The sequence below is a fragment of the Scyliorhinus canicula genome, chromosome 2 (genome assembly GCF_902713615.1).
Source record: "Scyliorhinus canicula chromosome 2, sScyCan1.1, whole genome shotgun sequence".
Classification (NCBI taxonomy): Eukaryota; Metazoa; Chordata; class Chondrichthyes; order Carcharhiniformes; family Scyliorhinidae; genus Scyliorhinus; species Scyliorhinus canicula.
The window spans coordinates 280153732-280174973 of NC_052147.1; the positions used below are offsets into that span (position 1 = coordinate 280153732).

At 48.5% G+C, this 21242-nt stretch overlaps 1 protein-coding gene across 1 annotated transcript in view; it reads left to right on the plus strand.

Annotated features, from left to right (window-relative positions):
• Positions 1 to 18734, plus strand: part of stk16 (serine/threonine kinase 16) — a 34730-nt gene extending 15996 nt beyond the window's left edge. The window contains exons 5-8 of the mRNA XM_038790135.1: positions 497 to 617; positions 11792 to 11887; positions 15283 to 15404; positions 17448 to 18734. Coding sequence (XP_038646063.1) covers positions 497 to 617; positions 11792 to 11887; positions 15283 to 15404; positions 17448 to 17586 — 478 coding nt within the window. The 3' untranslated portion in view covers positions 17587 to 18734. The remainder of the gene's footprint in view (positions 1 to 496; positions 618 to 11791; positions 11888 to 15282; positions 15405 to 17447) is intronic.
• Positions 18735 to 21242: the final 2508 nt, after the last annotated feature.

The following is a 21242-nucleotide window of genomic DNA, read 5'->3' on the forward strand; positions in this document are numbered from 1 at the left end:
CAAACTCCACACGGACAGTGACCCAGAGCCGGGATCGAACCTGGGACCTCAGAGCCGTGAGGCAGCATGCTATCCACTGCGCCACCGTGCTGCCCTTATATTTTATAATTCTAAGACCCAGTCTACGCCTTCATGGTAGACAATGTTTCTCATGACACTCTTTTGAAGTGAGTGGGGGAGTTTTGTCCGGTATCCTGGTCAATAATTACCCCTCGACCAACATCACAAAAAATACTCTCTGGTTTTTGCCACATTTCTGTTTGTGGGAGCTTGCTATATTCAAATTAGCTGCCAGTTTCCCTACAGTGATATGTCAAGCACCCAGCCTTTATTGGAAGGGTTTAAGTTGGCGTTACATCTGAATAATTTTGTGTTGATTTGTGAGGGTGCCAGCACTTCAAAAGTACTTCATTGGCTGCAAAGTGCTTGCGGGCATCCTGGGGTTGTGAAAGTCGCTACAGAAATACAAGATCTTTTGTCTGTTGTTTGCTTTCAGGGATTTGAAACCCACCAATGTTCTCTTAGATGACAATGAGCGACCTCTGCTGATGGACCTGGGGTCAATGAACAAGGCAAGGATCGAGGTGAAAGGGTCAAGAGAAGCCATGACAATCCAGGTAAAGGTTACAGTGATGACATTTTAAGAAGTATATATTTGGTTTGTTTTTCTGCCTCCCAGTCAATTGTTTATTTTGCAATTTGTGTTATAATCCAATCCTTGTAATTGCAAACTAATTTCATTGACGGTTACAGCACAGGAAGAGGCCATTCGGCCCACCATGCCACTGGCGGCCCTTTGCGGTCAGTCCCTCTCCCCCCGCTCTTCCCCATCTCCCTGAAAATGGCACCATTTCTCTAAACCACAGCCAAAATGATCAAACTTTGAATTCAAGCAATTCAGAGCAAAAAACAGTGAGATTTCTAAAGGATGCTGTGTAACATTTAACATTCCAGCTGATTATCAGAGATTATCATAGAATTTACAGTGGAGAAGGAGGCCATTCGGCCCATCGGGTCTGCACCAGCTCTTGGAAAGAGCACCCTACCCAAGGTGAACACCTCCACCCTATCCCCATAACCCAGTAATCCCACCCAACACTAAGGGCAATTTTGGACACTATGGGCAATTTATCATGGCCAATCCACCTAACCTGCACATCTTTGGACTGTGGGAGGAAACCGGAGCACCCGGAGGAAACCCACGCAGACTCCGCATAGACAGTGACCCAAGCCGGAATCGAACCTGGGACCCTGGAGCTGTGAAGCAATTGTGCTATCCACAATGCTACCGTGCTGCCCTCATTATGATGTGAAAGGAATCTTATCCCCACGAGGCAATAGCATGTGGCATTGCCAATCTCCCTTTCCCATTTGCAGCTGCACAGAACCTTCGTTAGGCCACACTTGGGAGTATAGAGTTCAATTCTGGTTGCCACACTACCAGAAGGATGTGGAGGCTTTAGAGAGGTTGCAGAAGAGATTTACCAGGATGTTGCCTGGTATGGAGGACATTAGCCATGAGGAGAGGGTGAATAAACTCGGTTTGTTCTCACTGGAACGACGGAGGTTGAGGGGCGCCTGATAAACGTCGACCAAACTATGAGGGGCGTAGACAGAGTGGATAGTCAGAGGCTTTTCCCCAGAGTAGAGGTGTCAATTACTAGGGGACATAGGTTTAAGGTGCGAGGGGCAAGGCTTGGAGTAGATATATGAGGCAAATTGTTTTACACAGTGGGTAGTGGGTGCCTGGAACTCGCTGCCTGAGGAGGTGGTGGAAGCAGGGACGATAGTGACATTAAAGGGGCATCTTGACAAATACATGAATAGGATGGGAATAGAGGGATACAGACCCAGGAAGTGTAGAAGATTGTAGTTTAGTCGGGCAGCATGGTTGGCACGGGCTTGGAGGGCCGAAGGGCCTGTTCCTGTGCTGTACTTTTCTTTGTTCTTTGTTGTCAGAAGCCTTGTATGACCAAAGCCTAGACTGTGACAATGTGGAAGCATTTGTGCACAGGTTACTTCAGTCTCCTCGCGTCCCAACACATTAAATCATTTTATTCACTTAACGATGGATAAATGATTGCCAGGATTGAGCCACCTCAGGTGTCTCATCAGAGCAGAAGCAGATCAACTGAACCCTTTGAGAATTTTCGAGGATCACTGGCACAGGGGATTGTATTGACACGCCAGCCACCTTATTTTCTTCAATTACTGCTGTAATTAAGACTGCAGAAGACTGACATAACACAAGTAAACAGTAAACTTACAGAACTGGTGTATATTTGGCTAATTAATTTCAATATAGATAAGTGCCAGATGATGCGTTTCAGTAGGAAGAATAAGGAGGCTACATACGACTTAAAAAAGGGGAGTTTAAATTTGGTGTAGCTGACAGATCTAGGGTTACAGATAAATCACTGAAAGAGCAACACAGGGGCAGCACGGTGGCCTAGTGGTTAGCATAGCAGCCTCACGGCGCTGAGGTCCCAGGTTCGATCCCGGCTCTGGGTCACTGTCCGTGTGGAGTTTGCACATTCTCCCCGTGTCTGCGTGGGTTTCGCCCCCACAACCCAAAAATGTGCAGAGTAGGTGGATTGGCCACACTAAATTGCCCCTTAATTGGAAAAAAATAATTGGGTAATCTAAATTTTAAAAAAAAGAAAGAGCAACACAGGTTAAAAAGCCATCAGAAGCAAACAAAGCGATAATTCGGAGGGGCAGAGAGTGGGGCCATTAATTAGTGAGGGAAAGTGAGAAATCGGAGGAGCAGGGAGTGGAGCAAGGGATTACATGAGGGAAGATGTGCAAGATGAGAGAGAAAGGATAAGGCAAGAGAGCAGGGTAGCAGTAAGGGTAATGACAATTGGTGTGTGGCAGCGAAGGGCAGAGTGTGTAAATTACTAGCAGATGAGGCTAGAGTTTACAAAAATAATAAAAATACAGCGTTTAAGGCTCTGTATCTGTGCGCACGAGCATTAATTTTTTTTAAAATAATTTTTATTCACATTTTTCAACAACCAATTTCCTCCCAACAATAAAAAAAAACAAGGCATAGAAAAAACAGAAAGAAAACGATGCTACCCCAAAGATCGCGAGCCCCCAGCCCAATTCCACCCTGGAACCGACTACCTTGGACAAGGTCCCCGCCACCCCCTTCCAGAACCCCTCCAACGCCGGGCCTCCCGAACACCTCCCACACCTGTCCTCACCCCCAAAGAACCGGCTCAGCCTGGCCCCAGTCATGTGCGCCCTATGCAGCACCTTCAGCTGAATTAAGCTGAGCTGTGCGCAAGAAGAGGACAAATTCGTCCGCCCCAGGGCGTCCGCCCACGTCCCCGCGTCGATCTTCTCCCCTAGCTCCTCCGCCCACTTCGCTTTCAGCTCCTCCACCGAGACCTCCTCCCCCTCCTGCATCACCTGATAAATTGCCGAGATCCTACCCTCACCGACCCACGTTCCCGAGAGCACCCTATCCTGCACCCCCCCTTGGCGGCAATGGGGAAACTCCGCCACCTGCTGCTTAACAAACGCCCTAATCTGCATATACCTGAAGGTATTCCCAGGGGGGAACCCCACTTCCCCTCCAACTCCTCTAAGGTCGCAAACTTCCCGTCGAGGAAAAGGTCCCCCATCCGCCTGATGCCTGGCCTGTGCCAACTCAAAAACCCACCATCTATTCTCCCTGGTGCAAACCGGTGGTTGCCCCGTATCGGGGTCCAAACTGAGGCCTTCACTTCCCCCCTATGCCGCCTCCACTGCCCCCACATTTTGAGGGAAGCCACCACTACTGGACTTGTAGAATACCTTGCCGGGGGGGGAGTGGGAGCGGGGCCGTCACCAGTGCCTCCAAACTCGTGCCCACACAGGACGCCAACTCCAACCTCTTCCATGTGGCACCCTCCCCCTCCGTCACCCACCTATGAATCATTGCCACATTCGCAGCCCAGTTGTACCCACACAGGTTGGGCAACGCCAAACCACCTACCTCCCTGCCTCGCTCCAGGAATAATACCCTCCTCACTCTCGGGGTCTTCCACGCCCGAACGAACCCCAGAATGCTCTTATTAACCCTCCTAAAGAAAGCCTTCGAAATCAAGGTGGGGAGACACTGGAAGAGAAACAAAAACCTCGGGAGCACCGTCATCTTAACCGACTGGAGCCTGCCCGCCAAAGAGAGCGGCAGCGCATCCCACCTCCTAAACACCTCCTCCATCTGTTCCACCAGCCTCGAAAAGTTTAGCCTATGCAGGGCCCCCCAGCTCCTAGCTATCTGGACTGCAAGATATCTAAATCTCCTCTCCGCCCTCTTCAACGGGAGCTCCCCTATCTCCCTCTTCTGGTCCCCCAGGTGCAGCACAAACAGCTCACTCTTCCCCACGTTGAGCTTATACCCTGAAAAGTCCCCAAACTCCCCAAGTATCCTCAACACCTCTGGCATCCCCCCCGCCGGATCCGCGATGTACAACAGTAAATCATCCGCGTACAGCGACAACCGGTGCTCCCCCCTGCACAATCCCCCTCCAGTTCTTCGAATCCCTCAGCGCCATGGCCAGGGGTTCAATCGCTAACGAAAAGATCAGGGGAGACAAGGGGCACCCCTGCCCCATCCCCCTGGAAAGCCGAAGGTCCTCCGACCTCCTCCCATTTGTCACCACGCTCGCTACCGGGGCACTATACAGCAGCCTCACCCAACTAATGAATCCCTCACCAAACCCAAATCTCCTCAACACCTCCCACAGGTAGCTCCACTCCACCCTATCAAAAGCTTTCTCCGCATCCATCGATGCTACTATTTCCACCTCCCCATCCGCCGCCGACGACATCATCATAACATTAAGAAGCCGCCGTACATTGACATTCAGCTGCCTCCCCTTCACAAACCCCGCCTGGTCCTTATGGATAACCAGCGGGACCACATCTTCCACCCTCCTGGACAGTATCTTAGCCAACAACTTTGCGTCCATGTTGAGGAGCGAGATCGGCCTGTAAGACCCACACTGGAGGGGGTCCTTATCCCGCTTCAGAATCAGTGAAATTATTGCTCTAGACATCGTCGGGGGCAAAGCCCCCCCTGTCCCTCGCCTCATTCAGGGTCCTTACTAACAACAGGCCCAGCAAGTCTGAGAACTACTTATAAAACTCCACCGGGAACCCGTTGGGTCACGGTGCTTTCCCTGTCTGCATGCTCCCCAGCGCCTCCATCAACTCCTCCAACTCGATTGGGACCCCCAGACCCTCCACCCGCTCCTCCTCCACTCTTGGGAACTCCAGCTTATCCAGAAAGCGGTCCATCCCGCCCACCTCCCTAGGGGGCACCGACCGACACAGCCCCTTGTAAAAGGATCTGAACACCCCATTACTGTCCCTAGCACTCCGCACCAGGTTCCCTCCTGCATCTGTGACTCCCCCTGTCTCTCTCGCTGCCTCCCGCTTCCGGAGCAGGTGGGCCAGCATCCGACTTGCCTTCTCCCCGTACTCATATACCGCCCCTGGCGCCCTCCTCCACTGCGCTTCCGGGTGGTCAGTATATCGAACTCCGCCTGGAGACTGCGACGCTTCCTCAAAAGCCCCTCTCTGGGACATCCACATACCTCCTGTCCACCCTTACCATTTCTTCCACCAACCTCTCCCTCTCAACCCTCTCCCCCCTCTCCCTGTGCGCACAAATAGATATCAGCTCCCCTCTAACCACCGCCTTCAAGGCTTCCCAGACCACCCCAACTTGCACCTCCCCATTGTCATTAGCTTCAAAATACCCCTCTATGCCCCTACGTACTTCCTCCTCTGACAGAAGCCCCACATCTAACCTCCACCGCGGGCGCTGATCCTTCCCCTCCCCCAGCTCCAGGTTCACCGAATGTGGAGCATGGTCAGATATGACTATCGCCGAATACTCCGCCCCCACCACTCTCGGGATTAGCGCTCTGCTGAGGACAAAAAAATCAATCCGGGTATAAGCCTTGTGGACATGGGAGAAAAAGGAAAACTCCCTACATCCCGGCCTCAAAAACCTCCAAAGGGTCTACCCCTCCCATCTGATCCATGAACCCCCTCAGCACTGAGGCCGCCGCCGTCCTCTTGCCCGTCTTAGACCTCGAACGATCCAGAGCTGGGTCCAACACATAGCTCACTGGGCTAAATCGCTTACTTTTAAAGCAGACCAATCAAGCCAGCAGCACGGTTCAATTCCCGTACCAGCCTCCCCGGACAGGCGCCAGAATGTGGCGACTAGGGGCTTTTCACAGTAACTTCATTGAAGCCTACTCGTGACAATAAGCGATTTTCATTTCATTTTCATTAAAATCCCCTCCCAAGATCAAGCCCCCCGCCTCCAGGTCCGGAATCCGGCTCAACATTCGCCGCATGAAACCTGCATCGTCCCAGTTGGGGGCGTACACATTAACCAGAACCACCCGCTCCCCTTGAAGCCTACCCCTCACCATTACGTATCTACCACAGCTATCCGCCACTACACTCGACGCCACGAACAACAAGCTCTTGCCAACTAAAATCGCCACCCCTCAATTCTTCGCATCTAGTCCCGAATGAAACACCTGTCCAACCCAGCCTCTTCTCAGCCTCACCTGATCCGCCACCTTAAGGTGCTTCTCCTGGAGCATAGCCACATCCGCTCCCAGCCCCTTCAAATGCGCCAAGATCCGGGACCGCTTCACCGGTCCATTCAGCCCCCTCACGTTCCATGTGACCAGCCGAATCTGGGGGGTCTTCCCCCTCCCTCTGCGCCGGTCAGCCATAGCTCTCCCTCGACTCACCACGTGCCCGCAGAACCCCCCAGACCTGTTCCCCACGGTGGCAGACCCACCCCCCATCACCAGCAGTTCCCCTTCAGCCCCTCCAGCAGCAACCCGGTACCCCCCCCCAATTCTCCTCCTACCCCCCCCAAGCTAGGGCCCCCCCAGCTGCATAATCCCTTCCATAAGTCAGCCGACTCCTGCTGACCCCGGCTGCTCCCACCACCCCAACGACCCCCCCACCCCCCGGTGTAACACAACCACCACTCCCCCCACCCAGTGCCGGTCCTGCCCGCTGCGCCTCCAGCGTGGGAAGAAAGCCCGCGCTTCCATCTCAGACCCCCCGACCCAACACGCGGGAAAAAGAAGGGCGTGTGACCCAGCGGGACCGTGAACAGCTCCCCAGCCCTCCACCAGTGAAAAACAAGAAAGCACCAGAATAAATAAATAACAGCCCCAAAAAGCGAAAAAGCAAAAAGGCATCAACAAACACAACCAGAAAAACGAAAGGATACCCAGGAGGACAAGGCCTCCGGACTATGTACATCAGTCCCCAGCCCCCCAGTCTTCAGTTCGAGTCCAACTTCTCTGCCTGGATGAAGGCCCGGGATCCTCCGGGGAATCGAAGTAGAGCTGGCGATTTTTGTAAGTGACCCAGAGGCGAGCCGGCTGTAACAGGCCAAACTTCATCCCCTTCTTGTGAAGCACTGCCTTCGTCCGATTAAAACCAGCCCTTCTCTTCGCCACCTCCGCGCTCCAGTCCTGATAGATCCTGATCTCTGCATTCTCCCACTTGCTGCTCCTCTCCTCCCATCTCAGCACACACTCACGGTCAACGAAGTGGTGAAAACGGACCAGCACCGCCCTAGGATTGGGCTTCCTCAACAGCACTCGATGGGCACCCTCCAGCTCCAAGGGTCCCTGGAACGACCCCGCGCCCATTAATGAGTTCAACATCACAACCACGTAGGCCCCCAAATCCGAACCTTCCAGCCCCTCCGGGAGGCCCAGGATCCGCAAGTTCTTCCGACGGGAGCGGTTCTCCATCTCCTCCATTCTTGCTAGCCATTTCTTGTGGAGCGCCTCGTGCGACTCTACCTTCAGACTCTACCAGGCCAGGTGTTAGATCTGGAGGTAGGTGAGCACTTTGGAAACAGTGACCACAATTCGGTGACCTTTACGTTAGTGATGGAAAGGGATAAGTATACCCCGCAGGGCAAGAGTTATAGCTGGGGGAAGGGCAATTATGATGCCATTAGACATGACTTAGGATGTGTTGGTTGGAGAAGTAGGCTGCAAGGGTTGGGCACACTGGATATGTGGAGCTTGTTCAAGGAACAGCTATTGCATGTTCTTGATAAGTACGTACCAGTCAGGCAGGGAGGAAGGGGTCGAGCGAGGGAACCGTGGTTTACCAAAGAAGTGGAATCTCTTGTTAAGAAGAAGAAGGAGGCCTATGTGAAGATGAGGTGTGAAGTTTCAGTTGGGGCGCTTGATAGTTACAAGGAAGCGAGGAAGGATCTAAAGAGAGAGCTGAGACGAGCAAGGAGGGGACATGAGAAGTCTTTGGCAGGTAGGATCAAGGAAAACCCAAAAGCTTTCTATAGGTATGTCAGGAATAAAAGAATGACTAGGGTAAGAGTAGGGCCAGTCAAGGACAGTGGTGGGAAGTTGTGTGTGGGGGCTGAGGAGATAAGCGCGATACTAAATGAATACTTTTCGTCAGTATTCACTCAAGAAAAAGATAATATTGTGGAGGAGAATGCTGAGACCCAGGCTATTAGAATAGATTGCATTGAGGTGCGTAGGGAAGAAGTGTTGGCAATTCTGGACAAGGTGAAAATAGATAAGTCCCCGGGGCCGGATGGGATTTATCCTAGGATTCTCTGGGAAGCCAGGGAAGAGATTGCTGAGCCTTTGGCTTTGATTTTTAGGTCATCATTGGCTACAGGAATAGTGCCAGAGGACTGGAGGATAGCAAATGTGGTCCCTTTGTTCAAGAAGGGGAGTAGAGATAACCCCGGTAACTATAGGCCGGTGAGCCTAACGTCTGTGGTGGGTAAAGTCTTGGAGAGGATTATAAAAGATACGATTTATAATCATCTAGATAGGAATAATATGATTAGGGATAGTCAGCATGGTTTTGTGAAGGGTAGGTCATGCCTCACAAACCTTATCGAGTTCTTTGAGAAGGTGACTGAACAGGTAGACGAGGGTAGAGCAGTTGATGTGGTGTATATGGATTTCAGTAAAGCGTTTGATAAGGTTCCCCACGGTCGGCTATTGCAGAAAATACGGAGGCTGGGGATTGAGGGTGATTTAGAGATGTGGATCAGAAATTGGCTAGTTGAAAGAAGACAGAGAGTGGTAGTTGATGGGAAATGTTCAGAATGGAGTTCAGTTACGAGTGGCGTACCACAAGGATCTGTTCTGGGGCCGTTGCTGTTTGTCATTTTTATAAATGACCTAGAGGAGGGCGCAGAAGGATGGGTGAGTAAATTTGCAGACGACACTAAAGTCGGTGGAGTTGTAGACAGTGCGGAAGGATGTTGCAGGTTACAGAGGGACATAGATAAGCTGCAGAGCTGGGCTGAGAGGTGGCAAATGGAGTTTAATGTGGAGAAGTGTGAGGTGATTCACTTTGGAAAGAATAACAGGAATGCAAAATATTTGGCTAATGGTAAAATTCTTGGTAGTGTGGATGAGCAGAGGGATCTCGGTGTCCATGTACATAGATCCCTGAAAGTTGCCACCCAGGTTGATAGGGTTGTGAAGAAGGCCTATGGTGTGTTGGCCTTTATTGGTAGAGGGATTGAGTTCCGGAGCCATGAGGTCATGTTGCAGCTGTACAAAACTCTAGTACGGCCGCATTTGGAGTATTGCGTACAGTTCTGGTCGCCTCATTATAGGAAGGACGTGGAAGCTTTGGAACGGGTGCAGAGGAGATTTACCAGGATGTTGCCTGGTATGGAGGGAAAATCTTATGAGGAAAGGCTGATGGACTTGAGGTTGTTTTCGTTAGAGAGAAGAAGGTTAAGAGGTGACTTAATAGAGGCATACAAAATGATCAGAGGGTTAGATAGGGTGGACAGCGAGAGCCTTCTCCCGCGGATGGAGGTGGCTAGCACGAGGGGACATAGCCTTAAATTGAGGGGTAATAGATAAAGGACAGAGGTCAGAGGTGGGTTTTTTACGCAAAGAGTGGTGAGGCCGTGGAATGCCCTACCTGCAACAGTAGTGAACTCGCCAACATTGAGGGCATTTAAAAATTTATTGGATAAGCATATGGATGATAAGGGCATAGTGTAGGTTAGATGGCCTTTAGTTTTTTTTCCATGTTGGTGCAACATCGAGGGCCGAAGGGCCTGTACTGCGCTGTATCGTTCTATGTTCACTGCCTAGGAGTCCGTCCACGCTCTCCAAGGCCTTTTGCCGTAGCTCTCGGATCTCTGCGCCCTGAGCCGTCTGAGTCGCCATGAGCTTGTCCAGCGAGGCCTTAAACGGTTCCAAAAGCTCAGCCTTCAGCTCTCTGAAGCAGCATTGAAGCAGCTCCTGCGCCCACTGCTGCCACGCTGCTGGTTCCCTGCCCGCCGCCATCTTGTTTCTCTTGCCTCGCACCTTTCTCTGCTCCAAAGCCGATTTTTTAACCGCTCAGCTCCTGGTCCAGTCCAACCTCCGGCAGATAAGCGCAGTGGATGTGTTCCCACACAGGGAAAAGTCCAGCCAGCAGCGCAACAGGCCAATAGAAGAGCCCAAAAGACCGAAAATAGCGGGAGCTACCGAACGAGCGGCTGAGCTCCGCATCACCGCAACCGGAAGTCCGCGCACGAGCATTAATAACAACAGATAGCTCAAATAGAAATAAATATCTATGACTGATAACATTGCAGAGATGGCTTCAAGGTGACCAATGCCGGAACTTGGATATTGAAGGGTACTTGGCACGCCGGAAGGACAGGAAGCTAGGAAATGGCTGCTCTCTTAATTAAGGATGACATTAGAATTATCACAGAACAGTACAGCACAGGACAGGCCCTTTGGCCCTCGATGTTGTGCCGAGCATTGTCCGAAACCAAGATCAAGCTATCTTGTTCCTCTTGACAAGACATTCAACCTCTTTTGCGAACCATGGTTCCCTCACTCGGCCATTTCCTCCCTGCCTGACAGGGACATACCTATCAAGGACATGTGGTATTTGTCCCTTGAACAAGCTCCACTTTTCATTTGTGCCTTTCCCTGACAGTTTCTGTTGCCATCTTTTGCTCCCTAATTCTTGCCTAATCGCATCATAATTAACCCTCCCCCAATTAGAAACCTTGCCCTGCCGTATGGCCCTATCCCTCTACATTGCAATAGCGAAAGACAACAAATTTGTGGTCACTAGTACAATAGCATGAGATAATCTTAGTTCTAAAGATCAAGATGTAGAATCAGTTTGGTTAGGCATAGAAATAGCAAGGAGTTTACTTTCAGATTATCTGAAAGCACTTTATCTAGTATGGCACTAGGATAGAGCATGCAAGAAGGATAATGGGGGCTTGTAAGGAAACGCGCTGTAATAATCATGGGTGATTTTAATCCACAGTTAGATCTGATGAATCAGATTGGTATAGGTATCCTGGAAGATCATAGTGTTTTCTGGGAAATCTCTTATAACAGCACATTCTATAGTTAACCATAGAGTGGGCTATTCTGGACCTCGCAGTGTGCAATGAGGCACTAACAATTAATGATTCCTAGTGAAGAAGCCTAGTAGTAGTGATCATAACATGATTGAATTTCACATTCAGTTAAAGAGAAAGGAGTGCCCCACTGCCACAGGGAGTGGTTGTAGCATAGATGAATTTAAAGGGAAACCAGACAAATACGTGGAGAAAGGAATAGAAGGATATTCTGATGGAGCAAGATGAAGAAAGATGGGGAGAGGTCAGTGTGGAGCATATAACACTGGCATGGTGCTGTAGGGCTGAATGGCCTATTTCTATGCTGTATATTTCATGCAATCACTGCTATTTTGATATTTAGTTGTTATATTCCAGGACTGGGCAGCTGAGCGTTGCACCATATCGTACCGAGCTCCTGAACTCTTCACCGTTTCAAGTCACTGCATCATAGACGAGCGCACGGACATTTGGGTACGTAGAAAAGCTGCCGTGCTTGCATTCAAATACCTGATCGGAAACAGATATGCCGCAGCACAGGATTGAATTCTCAATGGATCCGAACCACAGGGCTTACAGCACAGGACAAGGCCCCGTTAGATCAGCTCTGTCTGTCCTGATTCTTTGCTAGATCGTAGAACATACAGTGCAGAAGGAGGCCATTCAGCCCATCGAGTCTGCACTGACCCACCCAAGCCCTCACTTCCACCCTATCCCCGTAGCCCAATAACCCCTCCAAACCCCTTTTTGGACACTTAAGGGCAATTTAACATGGCCAATCCACCTAACCTGCATGTGTTTGGACTGTGGGAGGAAAGCGGAGCACCCGGAGGAAACCACCCCCCCTCGCAGACACGGGGTGAACGTGCAGACTCCGCACAGACAGTGACCCAGCGGGGAATCAAACCTGGGACCCTGGCGCTGTGAAGCCACAGTGCTACCCACTTGTGCTGCCCAAATTACTGATCCAAAAACCTGCCCGACACAAGATAATTTCTTCATCAACCGTGACCTTTCTGGAGTGAAATTAGTAACCACCCCAAACGTAAAGGGTGGTAAACATTTGGAGCTCTTCCACAAATGGCAATTGATGCTAGATCAATTGTAAATTTTAAATCTGGGATTACATAGGAATTCACAGGATAATAATCATAATCTTTATTATTGTCACAAGTGGGCTTACATTAACACTGCAATGAAGTTACTGTGAAAATCCCCTAGTCGCCACATTCCGGCACCTGTTTGGGTACACAGAGGGAGAATTCAGAATGCCCAATTCACCTAACAAGCACGTCTTTGAACTGTGGGAGGAAACCGGAGCACCCGGAGGAAACCCATGCAGACACGGGGAGAACGTGCAGACTCCGCACAGACAGTGATCGAAGCGGGAATCGAACCCTGCCGCTGTGAAGCAACAGTGCTAACCCTGTGCCACCCCATATACGTCACAGAAACAGGCCATTTGGCCCAACCAGTCCATGCAGGTGTTTATGCTCTACTCAAGCCTCCTCCTATCTTTCCTCATCTACATCTATCGTCGTAACCCTCCATTCTCTTCTCCCTGACATACTTGTCTAGTCTCCTCCCAAGTACATCTTTGCTATTCACTTCAACCACACCCTGTGGTATAAAGTTCCACATTCTCACCACTCTCTGGATAAAGAAGTTTCTTCTGAACTCCCTATCGTATTTCATGGTGATTATATTGTATCGATGGCCTCTGGTTATGCACTTCCTCACAATTGGAAACATTCTGTCTCTCTCCACTCTATAGAAATCTTGCATAATTATAAAAACCTCTATTAGAACACTTTTCAGCCCTCTTTGTTTCAAGAGAAGAGAGACCCAGACTATCAATGTTTTCCTAGGAGATCTAGTGGGTGGTAGAGTCCCTGGCTCTGGGTTCAAGTCCAGCACAAGGGCTTGTTGGCTACAGAAGAAACGTTTGCAACGCGTTTGAACGGGCTGATAATCAGCGCAGGAATCCTTCCACCACTTCCCCACCTTCCCCAAATGGAAGATGGAAGTGTGAAGATCGGCCAAATTTTCCTGATGCATATACCCATATATTTCCGTTCTCATCCTAAACCTTCTCTCCAGTGCATTTGTATCCTTTTTTTATAATGTGGCAATATGCGGACAGTACTGGAAGTGTTGTCTGACCACTGATCCGAATATAGGTTTAGCACAACTTCCTGCTTTTCAATTTTATGATTGTAAAGAGATAACTAAAAGAGATATTGGGCAAAGGCCATGTGGAGTATGATTGCAGATCCACCATATGCGGGCTCCTTCTGTAACTGGCTGGAGACCACACAGCTATAAGTGTCAAGGATTGAATTTGTGCACATAATATGAATTTTGTAACACCGGATCTGAAAAGACTATTATGTTTTTGGGCATGATGAAGATGATGAACTATTATCTGCTCACTGCATTTTCCAAGTGAAACTGATCCTGCGATTTTTAGTATGCAGTATTGATCGTGTGTTCTGTTTGCTGCCGTTCATAGTCTGTATAGACTGGGCTGTAAAGTTGATTGTTTGCTGTGAGTAGGGCCAGAAGTCCACCCTGACTCCAACTCACTGGCTGGCACAGTCATGTTGATACACAGCGATTTAAGAGCTGGTGACATCGGAGCTGAAGCAAGGAAAAGCCCAGGGTTGGTTAACAATCCCGAGCTAATATTTGCACAAGGTATCAGGAAGGTACTGGGCTACATTTGCTGTTGTCCTCTCCACGCAACTAGTGCAAGATGCCAGCTAACGTGAAGTATGTAAAGTATGTGACTTTGATCTCATGCCATTGTCTCCATTCCACCTCCCTGGCAAATTATGCCTCCGCAAATTTACGACCCATATTCTACAGTTCTCCAATATTGGACAGCACGGTAGCACAAGTGGATAGCACTGTGGCTTCACAGCTCCAGGGTCCCAGGTTCGATTCCCCGCTGGGTCACTCTGTGCGGAGTCTGGCACGTTCTCCCCGTGTCTGCGTGGGTTTCCTCCGGGTGCTCCGGTTTCCTCCCACAGTCCAAAGACGTGCAGGTTAGGTGGATTGGCCATAATAAATTGTCCTTGGTGACCAAAAGAAGGTTAGATGGGGTTATTGGGTTACGGGGATAGGGTGGAAGTGAGGGCTTAAGTGGGTTGGTGCAGACTCGATGGGCTGAATGGCCTCCTTCTGCACTGTATGTTCTATATTCTAATATGACAATATGGAAGTGCGAGGTTGCTAGTCCATGTTTACAATTATATAGAACTGTTCCAGGGATGAGGGATTACAGTTAAGTGGAGAGACTGGAACGACTGAGATTGTCCTCCTTGGGTCAGAGAAGATTTAGGGGAAACTTTGTAGAGGTGTTCAAATTTTGCAAGGGTTTAGACAGAGTAAAGAAAGAGAAACTGTTTCCACTGGCTCACGGGTCAATAACCTTGAGATTTTAAGGTAAAGGAACCAGAGATAACATGAAGAGAAACCTTTTTATGCAGTGAATGGTTAGGTTTTTGGATGCGTTGCCTGATGGGATGGTGCAGCAGATTCAATTGTTCCCCTTCAAAAAGAGGGTCAGTGAATGGACAAATACTTGGAGAAAAATACTGCAGGGATTTGAGGATGGAATGGGAGAATGAGACTAACTGGATTGCTCTTTGAAAGGGTCTGAACAGACTTGATGGGCTGAATGGCCTCCTGTGCTATACTATTCTGTGATTGCATGCAGACTCAGTAGATTCAGTCTCTCGAGTTACTTATTGCTATTGACTGATTTGTTTTCAATCAATGTGTTGTGCCACTGAACCATGATGTGTGTACGTTGGTTTCAGTTCCTGGCCTCTTGAACGGTGTTGCAGTCTTATTTTTTATTTCAGTCCCTAGGCTGCGTGTTGTACGCTATGATGTTCTTGGAAGGCCCATATGATGGCATCTTTCACAGGGGAGACTGTGTTGCCTTGGCTGTACAGAATGCAATAACCATTCCAGAAAACTGCAGGTGAGGACCAGTCGAATCATTTTGTTGTTGTGAGCGTTTGCTTTTGTGGAGAGAACGGTGACAGAAATGGTTCCACTTGTAAATCCATAGAAACCCTACAGTGCAGAAGGAGACCGTTCAGCCCATCGAGCATAGTACGGTAATTGTTTTAGTTTTCTGCCTTGGGTCCCGGCTGAAGATTGGGCTGGCACAGTCACCCATCCACCGTCTACCACTGTGTGGCATGTACCAATGCGCATTATCAAACCCTGATTGCATTGTGCAGCTGCAATTTACAGTCTGACCACTTTGATTTGAGGAAAAATATTATGGAAGAAGTGTGGGACATCCACACATTTGTAGGATATTCGTGCACTAGCAAAACATGGATAGTGAATTACTGCTAGATTTCCTCCTTCCAAATGTGGCTTGTGTCAAGAGAGAGCATTGACACCAGGGTAAAGTCAAGCAAACTGCCGAAAAGGAAAGGTAGAAACTGACCTTGTGGAGTTATGATATAAAGAAAATGAAATGAAGTGAAAATCGCTTATTGTCACAAGTCGGCTTCAAATGAAGTTACTGTGAAAAGCCCCTAGTCGCCACATTCCGGCGCCTGTTCGGGGAGGCTGGTACGGGAGTCGAACCGTGCTGTTGGTTGGTCTGCTTTAAAAGCCAGCTCTTTAGCCCTGTGCTAAACCAGCCCCTTAATATGAAATGAAAAATGAAAATCGCTTATTGTCACGAGTAGCCTTCAATGAAGTTACTGTGAAAAGCCCCTAGTCGCCACATTCCGGCGCCTGTCCGGGGAGGCTGGTACGGGAATCGAACCGTGCTGCTGGCCTGCTTGGTCTGCTTTAAAAGCCAGCGATTTAGCTCAGTGAGCTAAACCAGCCCCTGTGCTAATATCCCACTGTGTCTAGCGCTGTCACTCTGTGTCAGTAGATATTTGATTTAAGTTCTACTCCAGAGATTCACGATTTACAGACTGATATTCTGGTGCAGCACTGTCAGTTTGAGAGATATTAGACAAACATCTCAGCTGGATATGAAAGATCCCATGATCGCTATTTTGAAGTAACCAACATAACCTCTTTGAAAAAAATGCAGATTGTTGGGTCATTGTCTTATTGCTGTTCATGAGAGCTTGCTGTGCACAAATTGGCTGTCCCGTTTCCTGCATGACAGCGGTAACCAAGCTTAAAAAATACCTTTGACAAAGAGTCATCCAGACTCGAAACGCGAGCTCCATTTTCTCCCTCCGCAAATGCTCAGACCTGCTGAGGTTGTCCAGTGTTTTCTGCTTTTGTTTCAGATTCCAGCATCCCCAGCAATTTGCTTTTATTGAAAACTATTCAATTGGCCGCCAAGCGCTTTTCAACGTCAAGAGGCCACAAGGGGCATGACGTAAATGCAACTTTGTGCTATAAACAGAGCCGACTAGTGCGCCGCCCACCCCATTCTGCAGTAATGCTAACTCCTGGAGGGGGGGGGAGACTGAAGTGGCGGAGGAAAATATTGCGACAAAGCTGGAGCAAACCTCTCCCAGATTGCCAGGGGCAAGCCAGCCAATTGCAGTTGAGAATGGTTACCGGCATGTAGGTATTTGTAGCACAGAATTACTGGTTACCCCCCCCCCCCCTCAATGTGACGCGGGGAACCAGGAAGTTACAGCCCATAGGTGTTTTTCTGTGTCATTTCTGTTGATTTGATTTGATTTGATTTATTGCCACATGTACCGAAGTACAGTGAAAAGTATTTTTCTGGGGCCGAGGGAACGCACACAGTATGTACATAGTAGACAAAAGAATAATCAACAGAGAACATTGACAAATGATACATCAACAAACAGTGATTGTTTACAGTGCAGAACAAGGTGCCAAACAAAGCAAATACATGAGCAGCATAGGGCATTGTGAATAGTGTTCTTACAGGGAACAGATCAGTCCGAGGAGGAGTCATTGAGGAGTCCTGTAGCTGTGGGGAAGAAGCTGTTCCTATGTCTGAATGTGCGGATCTTCAGACTTCTGTATGAACTGATTGCTCCACTGCTCCTTTGTTTTGTAGGTACACGCAGGCCCTGCAACATCTGCTGACCTCGACAATGGTTGCTAACCCCCAAGAGAGACCAAATATTACCTGGGTGTTGAATCAGACCGAACAGCTGTTGCCAGTAGAAGGCGTCCAGGAGACTAACTTGACCTGATATCAACAGCACAAACCGGAGAGTTTGTCTATCCCTGGGAACACCTCATATTTATCGACTGTCAGATCTTTGACACTGCTCCACAAAAAGAAGCATATAATATCCAACCGTCAGTAACTCTGGCAATGGGACAGGGTGGAACCTCGCCTGTTCATTTTGTTCATGAATCATATGTGCTTGAACTTTTAAGTTGGAGGAGGGAGGAGAACGAATTGCACATTTTTCTTCTTTCCAAAGGCAATCAGTTGCTCATTGTTACTCCCTTATCTCTTCCTGGGCAATCTCACGTTAATGCATTTAAATCGTGGTCTCCCCAGCAAACCCAGAGGTACCTCCTTTCCTATATTGTGCTCTTTGAAGAACCGTGGAAAATCCTGAATAATTTTACTAGTTTGAAGCAAAGAAGGTTAGGTGGGGGTGCTGGTTGGCAAATTATTCCTAGGCCATGTCTTGAGTGTATTTTAATGAGAGTAGTGATTGCTAGTGCCTGAAGTGACCAGTGCTCATCTTCTGCCTTCATTCAGGCTGATAGGAAGTGCCTGGACAATCTTTGTCCGCGGTAAAGAAGCCTAATCCAAATCCTAGTGACCAGGTGATACACCTCTCGCGTTGTCCTAGTTTATGCTGGACATTCAGTGTTGTATGGCATGACCTTAACTGCACGTGGTGATCGGCAAGAATGGAGATGCTTGAGTCATTTTTTTCAATTGATTGGCAGGATGCGGGTGCTTGCTGGCGCGGCCAGCGTTTATCGGCCATCCCTAGATACCCTTGTGGGAGGTGATTGTGAGCTGCCTTCACCCCCATCAGTCATTGCTGCAAATGGCTGGAGTCGATTTTAAGCAAATTATTCATTTTATCGAACCTTCCTCCACTCTCTGCATTTTGCTGGACAAATAACCCCGGTGTATTCGGGGTAGCGTCAAGTCAGGAGCTCGGAGATCGATGTCCCACCGACTGCTCCAATTTATTGGCCGAGACTGTGATGTTGGTGTTCATTCTGTGCAGGTCTTTTTAATTTGTGCCAGTTCCAGCTTTGCTGCTGAATTGACAAGAAATAGCAGGTTAAAGAGGCGACCTTGAACTGCTGACCCTGCATATTGGATTTATAAGGGAAAAACCCTCCTTTCCCCGCTCCCTGCCCTCCTCCCCCCGGGCCCTCCTCCCCCCCTACCCCCCCCCCGCCTTTCTGTGCTCCCCCCCCCCCCCCCGGCCCTCCTTTAGGGCAGGCTGGGTGGCCTAAAACTGTTCCCTCCCTCCTCCATCAGACAAACGGAGTGAAAACAGCAGATCAGAAACAAACCAAATGAATGTTTTCCTCAGTGTCTCGATGCCCTTTAGGGGTTTATCCATTCACATTCCATCTCTGTAGCCATTCCTTTCTCTGGCAGCCTGTTTAGAATTTCACCTGCTGTTTTCCAAGCCCCTAACTGTGCCCCCTCAAAATAGACAATCTTTTTTTTTGGTTTGGGGGGGGAGGAAAAATCAAACTGTCCGATCGGCAGCTTGCTTACCACGTGGCACTTCCTGCTCACTTCCGCAAGTGAAAAAGTGAACTCACCGGGGCCTCTTCAATCTAAATTTTTTTGCCGTGGTTGATGTTTCAGTTCCTGGTCAGAATGCCGGTGTCTCACGTGCCCAGCCGCGAGATACCAAAGCGTCTTCCTTCCACTCCTCCAGCCATCGCAGCTGCAGCAACTCTGAGCCACAATATTGGTGGTGAACCTATAGCAAATGGCTTCGGAAATTCTTTCAAAAGGGGCGAAGAGACTGAATCGATTTCGGGCTTGAATTTTTATTCCGTTTTTCTAACTGGTAAAGCAAAAATTGGATCATTAATTTCTCTCCCCCCCCCCCCCCCCCCCCCCCCCCCCTAAAACCCGACACTGCAAAACAGGACTAGCAGTGTTCATCAGATAGGAATTCTGTTCAGGCGATGATCACTTGTGTTCTCCATTGTTGTTAATAGCACAAAATAAAGTCTGACAGATGCTGGAAAGCTGAAATTTGGAAACAAGAGTCAGCATTTTGGATTGACCATTCACCAGGACTCAAATATAGAACAGTTCAGCACAGAGAGAGACCATTTAGCCCATTAAATCCTGGTTAGCCCTTTCTACTAGCAGTCCAGTTAGTCCCACATTCCCCCTCTTTCCCCATAACCCTGGAATTTCTTTCTCTAAGTATTTATCCAGTTTTTTTGAAGGCTGCTATTTGAATCTGTTCGCCGGTCACTTTAAATCTGTCTCCTCTGGTTATCAATCTCCTCAGCCATTAAAAAACATTTTCCTTTAGTTACACCACCTAAACCCTGCACCCAGCGCCTCTCTCAAACCACCTCTCGGCCTTCTATGCTCTTAAGAAGGACCACATGTCCCGAATACTGTGAAGAATAAAAAGGGACGTCATGATTGCTAAGGTTAAAACAGGATGCTGAGGTGCACAGTGACACCTATCAGCGCTTGAATGAAAAGACTGGTCAATTTGACCCAACAGAGTCCCAGCCACTTGATTCGACTCTCCCAAAGTCTATCCTATGGAACTGGGGAAAGAGCAGGGAGTGAAGTTAACTGGATAAGTCTGCCAAAAAGGTGGCACAGTCATATTTTGCTGAATTTCCTCCTCCTCTTTGTGAAGCGCTGTTGAATGTGGAAGGTAGCATGCACGTTCATGGTTATTTAGTGATATTGCGATAGAACACTTTTCAAAACCCGTTCAGAAATCAAAAACAGCTGTGAATAGGATAGAGTATTCTACGGTGAAAGATCCGGAGAAAGCTTGTGAGGCTATAACCATTGTTAAATTACTTTATCTTTTTCACTTTAACTTTCTGCTTTTCCTTTTGAGAAGCTAGAATCAGACTATGCATAAAAAAAAACCTGTCCAATATTACAGCTTTAAGTGCAGTTATTTATCAAGAATATATTTTTTTTAAATGCTGCCATATGTCTGGCAAAGTACAACCCAGCAGTCTTACGCCATTTGTTTGCTGCTTGTTGTATTTTGCTCTATACAAAATGGCCACCATATTTGCCTATATAACATCGCCTCTAATTCATTGTGGCAAACGCCTGAGGTTTAATAAGATGTGATATAAATTCTCTAGTTTCAGGCATATCCAGGTTAGATCACCAGAAGTTACCCATATTAGTTTGCATCTAATTTAATTCCATAGCTACAATCTTGACTTTCCGTGAACAGATTAACTTGATGCAACATTGGTGAGCACCTGGAAGAGACTTCACTCTCATTCTGTCGCTTGTGCTCCTATCCAACCTGCAAATGCCTTGTGCTTTTTTGCACAGTTCCCTCTATGCTATGTATGACTTAATGTACATCCTCACTGTAATTCGGCTATTGGGTTAATGTGCATGTTTTAAGATGTAACAAATAATTTTGAATTTCCGGCTTAGCTCTGTGATGTTTCGACCCTTGCCTGTGTCTTTTGTCGATCTTGCAGTGTGGAACCTTTCTCCTTTCCCCTCCTATTTGAAATTTGGTTTATTCCCCCCCCCCCCCCCCCCCACCCCCATCATGTTTTAAAACGTGAAACTCTGCTGCCAGCTAACTGCAGGTGAAGCGAGAGGTGACATGATGAAAACATATCCGCGCTGAAAAGCAAAGATGACGATGGGAGTAAGCAGCAGGTTGGTCAG